Genomic DNA, 5,334 nt, shown 5'->3' on the forward strand with positions numbered 1-5,334 from the left:
TAAATACACTGTAGCACAAAGACCCAAATCTGGTTCCTGGGAAGCCAGATCCATTCAGAAGAGAAGGTCGAATGACATTTTAGTGATGACCTTTAAATAAGATACTGTTTCGCAAAATAATAAAGAGCCAGTTTTGAACTGGGCTTTTTGTTTTTTGCTCTTGGTTGGTGTTTTGTTTTGTTTTGTGTTTTTGTTTGTTTGGTTTTGGTTTTTGTTGTTACACTTTTGAGGACATTTGTGAGGACTGCTCTTCTCTTGCTTGGTCAGAGTCCTAACATGTTTTGCACCAAGTGTAGTGAGTGCATGAAGACTTTGAGAGGGGGGAAATGCATTTTTCTAAAACAAATGTAACGTGTTGGATCTTTAGATTTTATCTTTTTGTCCTGATGGTAAAAAAATTAACACTAAATGTATAAAATTAATATGATTTTTTTACTTCAAAGAAAAATCTAGTGTTGGCTTTGTATTCTTTCTGTGAATGGTTAACATAAAACACTGTCCTTGTGAATACTGGACTGCTCATTCTCTCAGTGAAGTTAAGAAAATTTTTTTATGTGTGACAGCACTGGGAAGCAATACTATTTTTCAGGATGAGTACAATGAAATTCTAGCAGGTAATGCTCTTCATCAGAAGACATTCGTAAGAAAAATGCTGAAAAACATTCCTCTAGTTACACTATTGGGTAGGTTTTATTTTCTTTCTCAGTAAGAATAGTGAGCATACATACACAGAAAACATGCCTTGCTCCACCATTATTCTGAACTGCTAGCTGCAAATGAGATTCTTCAGTCTGCTCTAGCACTCCTTAATACGTCTTTTTCAAGTGTAAGAAATGGATAAATGGATTTGATTTTTAAGCAAATGGTCTCACTGCGATTCCCCATCAGCAAAGAGCAGAGTCTTCTGTGTGACGATGCAAGCGGTCAAATGAAGGAGCCACAGAAAACTCTTCGTCTTGAAGAGCTCAACAGACACATATTAAAATGAGTTGACTGAACCTCAGTCCTGTGTCTCATGGGTTCATCTTTGGGGAAATGAGGTCCACTATGCTTTCTCTGATTACAGAATGAGATGCTTCCTCATGCTTCTCTCCTGGCCACTTGGGCTGGAAGGGCAAATTCTGCTTTGCCCTGACAAAGCTCAGTTGGACAGCTTTCTCCCATTTCTCCCAAAGCAGTGAACACAGACTGAGACAATGGGTAAACTATGATGTAAAGTTTATATACAAGAATATAACATTTATCTGGAGTATTTACAAGGTTAATTAAAGCAATATTTTACAACTCTTTCAGGTTAATCACTAGGTATATTACAGTTAGGCTACAGATGGTTTAATTTGCAAAATATTTTTTAAAAAATTGCATTCAGATCAACCAGCTCCAAACCTTGTTCATTTTTTTTTTTTTTTTTTTCTGAGAGAGAAGGGCTCAGACTTGTGGAAAATAAAATGTGAGAATGGTTAATATACTCTTACTGATGCCTATGTATCACATGCAAGAGTCATAACATGACCTTTATAGCATTAATATAGATGGCAAGCCATTTCACCTCAGTGAAAGAGTCATACCCCCTGTGACAGGCCAGTGGCATATGTGGTTGTTTTTCTCTGCATCTCCTATTTTTGCACAACAAACATGCATGTATACAGAGAAGCAGCAATATAAATGAACCAGCATTACCAAAATGAAGAGGGAAAAACCTCAGACCAAAGTCACATTTGCAACCATAAAAAAAAAAGCTTTAAGTGAGATACTTTAATACTTCCCAAAAATAGTCATGATTTTTTTATTACATTTTACCCTATGTACAAGAACGGAGGGCTACCTCCCCTCTCGGAGAGCGGTCACCATGTTCCATGCCCGGTGCATCTCAAGGCTTAGAAGGGCCGAAGTAAGAAGGTGCGGGAAGCCCCGAGAGCTTGGGACAGAGGCGGCTGCTGGAGGTGGCTGGAGCTGAAGCCACTAACATTGCAGTTTGCGGATGCTGCGAGAGAACCGCTTGAAAGCCCGCTGCCCCTTCTGCCACCGCTTCAGCGAGGTGATGACCAGTTCCCCAGCTTGCTTTTGCCCCATCACCAAGTAGGGGACATTGATGTCGTTCATCTCGTCGCAGGTACACTGGAGGCCACCTTTGAGCCAAAGCACGATCTTCCTCAGATCCCTTTCTGTCAGCCCATTCAGCTTGTAGATGGTTTTGCTCTTTGTTTCGGGGGTGATCTTGGTATCCCCATTGATGTAGGCAATCTCCTTCACTTTTATCTTCAAGGCTAATAGAGCGAGGGGAGGGGGAAGTGGAGAGAGGGAGAGAGATTAAGAGGTTTTTTTCCCATTAGTGCACATAAAGAGGACCTGGGGAGGGAGGTGCCCTATTGCTAATTAAACTGTCAGGGCTGACAGAAGAGGCAGCAGGTGGCTCCATTTCTAAAGCCACAAAGGGCATGCAAGTCATTTCAGTTTGAATCAACCTTAGAGTGGAGGGTTTTTTTGGTTTCTTTTCTCCTCTTTCCCCTCCCCCTCTTTTTCTTTCCTTTCTAAATTAATATTTTCTCTGGCTTTTCTCCTGTTTGCAAACAGACAGAGGGCAGGTTTGCTGCATTAAACAGCACCTCGGGTTTTTTTTCTGGGAGAAGACAGTCTTCCTGAATCTAGAGTTTAAGGGGAGGTGGGGAGGTGAGTACCTAGACTTAATCTGAAACCTGATCTCTGCTGTGGCTGAAAACTTCTAAACTTAATTTATTAGGCTGGAGAGGATTTTAGGCAAACCTGTAAGGAAATGATATTTCACATGCATTGTTTTGTTTAAAGAATAGATCCTGTGGAGGGCAAATTGGTCCAACAGCTGCATTCGATTTGGTAAAATAACTAGGAGGGGGATACAAGGCTCTGTAAGAATCTGTGGGGCATGTTTAGCTTTAGGATTTATCTGAGTGCAATTTGCCAGGCCAAAGCTATTGGTTGTTTTAGCAATTATGTCCCAAAGTCATGTTTTTTAGGTGGTAGATTCTTTTTTAAAGAAAGACTTTTGAATTGCTGTGGATATTTATACTACAAATATGTTTCAAAGTATAAACATTGACCTATTATAAAAGGATTCCCCTCCTTATTCCCTTCTTCTCTTGAAATGCAAATGTGTGGATAATGTGCTGTTCAGTTATCTGTGTCAAAGGGGCTTTCTCGTCCTCTTCTAACCCCAGATCTTCCCATTAAGTTTATATCCCCAATTGTCTGTGCATTACCTTCTCTGTCAAATGATATATTGAGCTTCATTCTTAATCTGCAGAGAGAGTTTTTCTTATTGTGAGATTGGTTATGCAGCTTTCTCATATGTCTAAATGAAGCTTTGCTCTACTTCTCCCCAGGCAACAGTCTGGATGAAAGAATCTTTTTTTTCTTTTTTCATTTTACTTTCTGTTTGGCTTGCCAGCAACATACACATAGGAGAGCACTATTTTGAAACAGTAAACAGAAGAGGACTATAAAAAGGGCTACTTTTTATTCCAAGGTGGAATTCTGTTTTTCATGACCCAGTGGTCAGATGAGTCCATCTGCAGACAAGACAAAGCCCTGCCTTTATTTAGGCACATCCCTCGTTCCACTGGGAGTTTTACCTGACCCTAAGCCCTCAAGTTTCAACTAAGAGGGCTCTTCTTCCACTTACCAAAGTCATTTTTGCAGAGGTTTTCCACGATGTCATTATCATCTTCATTTCTGTTTTTGCAGGCATCGCAGACCTTGGGTGCTGGAAATGCAAGGGACAGTCCCCATCAGGCTCGGGGAGAAAGGAACAGCAGGTGGCGTTGGGACCCCTTCGGAAAACACCGGTTTCCCATCCCTCGATGGAGGGGCTGCCCCTGCGCCTTGCTCCCCCTCCCAGCCCCGGCGCTATCCGAGCACTTTGACGCGCCTTACCTTGCTGCGGACCCGCTGGAGGGGGGCACGCTGTGATTTGAAGTCACATCTAAACCAAAAGTTTGGTTTGGGTGGGTGGTGTGTTTTTTTGTTTGTTTGTTTGTTTGTTTGGGTTTTTTTTACGGTGGAAAGAGTAAAGTGGGGGGACATGACACAAAACACCCCAACCCCGCGTTTCAGCGATGATCTCTGCAGAGGGAGGATGTCCCTCTCGGAGTCCCGCGGCTCGAGTCCGGGCTCCCGGACCTTTTCTTGGGGGACGGGGCAAAGGCCGGGGGCTGCGAGCCGGTACCAGTTCCCCGACGGTGCCTGCGGTTTCCCCGGTCCCCTCGGGAAAGCCTCTTTGAGTTTCATCTGCGATCCCCGTTTCGGAGCATCGAGGCGTGTTCTAACGGGCGGGAGAGGCCTCCGCTCCCCTGGAGAAGGCTGGGGAGGGACCCCTGTGTCGGGGCAATTCATCGGGGGGTAGATGCTGCCGGCCCGGGGCCAGCCTGGCGGGCTCCCTCTTACCTTCCCTGGTGACCGGGAGGATGTGGTCGCTACTGGCCAGCGGGATGCAGAGGTCGTTGTCCTTGGGGAAGCGGCTGCAGTCCAGCATGTCGGGCCAGGGGAAGCCGAAGGCGGACATCACCGGGGCGCAGCTCTCCTTCACCTCCTCGCAGAGCGAGTGGCAGGGCTGGATGATCTCGTCCAGGTCGTCGATGCAGACGGGGGCGAAGAGGGAGCAGAGGAACTTCCTGGTGTCGGGGTGGCACTGCTTCTGCACCAGCGGGATCCAGGTGGAGGCCTGCTCCAGCACCTCCTGCACCGTCTCATGCCCCAGCAGGTTGGGCAGCCGCATGCTCTGGTACTCGATGCCCCGGCATAGCAGCATCGGGGCGGGGATGGGCTTGCAGTTGGAGCGCTTGTAGGAGAAGTCGGGCTCCCCGAAGGGGAAGAGGCCGGCGGCCGAGGCCATGCACTGGGACGCCAGCAGGAGCAGGGCGCAGAGGCAGCGCTGCATTTTGGGGCGCGGAGGAAGTGGTGGTGGGGGGATTGGCGAAAAGCTTGGGGGGCCGGGGTGGCGGGGCGCGGAGCGGGTGGCGCGCCGCTGCCCTCAGCCGCAGGCAGCGTCCCCCAGCCCGGGCTCCTGCCTGCCAGACGGGGACGGAGGGTCTGAGCAAGATGCGGGGGCAAACGGGAGTTTTCTGGATTTTTTTGTATGCAAATAGCAGGGGGAGCGGGGGCTGGGAGGAGCCTGGTGACAGCCATCCAGAAAGGATTGGTCACTACTTTCTCGGTCTGCTTTTGCTAAGGGGGATTGTCTTTTGGCAGGAAATCCTTGCAAGAAACGTTACCGTGCGAGCATGGGGAAGGGGGAAAAGATCCCCGCGAACAAAGAGCCACGAAAGCTCGAGGAGCTCCTCGGCCGGGCAGGGGGAGAGG

The 5,334-nt window shown here is 47.2% G+C and overlaps 1 protein-coding gene across 1 annotated transcript; it reads right to left on the reverse strand.

Moving 5' to 3' along the window:
- Positions 1–666: 666 nt before the first annotated feature.
- On the reverse strand, positions 667–5,073 carry SFRP2 (secreted frizzled related protein 2). Its single transcript, XM_082051387.1, has 3 exons — positions 4,420–5,073; positions 3,659–3,739; positions 667–2,267 (listed from the first exon to the last, which is right to left on the reverse strand). Exons 1-3 carry the CDS (start codon positions 4,910–4,912, stop codon positions 1,963–1,965), a joined length of 879 nt encoding a protein of 292 aa, XP_081907513.1. The 5' UTR covers positions 4,913–5,073; the 3' UTR covers positions 667–1,962.
- Positions 5,074–5,334: the final 261 nt, after the last annotated feature.

The sequence above is a fragment of the Streptopelia decaocto genome (assembly GCF_964273445.1).
Source record: "Streptopelia decaocto genome assembly, chromosome: 4".
NCBI classification, from domain to species: domain Eukaryota; kingdom Metazoa; phylum Chordata; class Aves; order Columbiformes; family Columbidae; genus Streptopelia; species Streptopelia decaocto.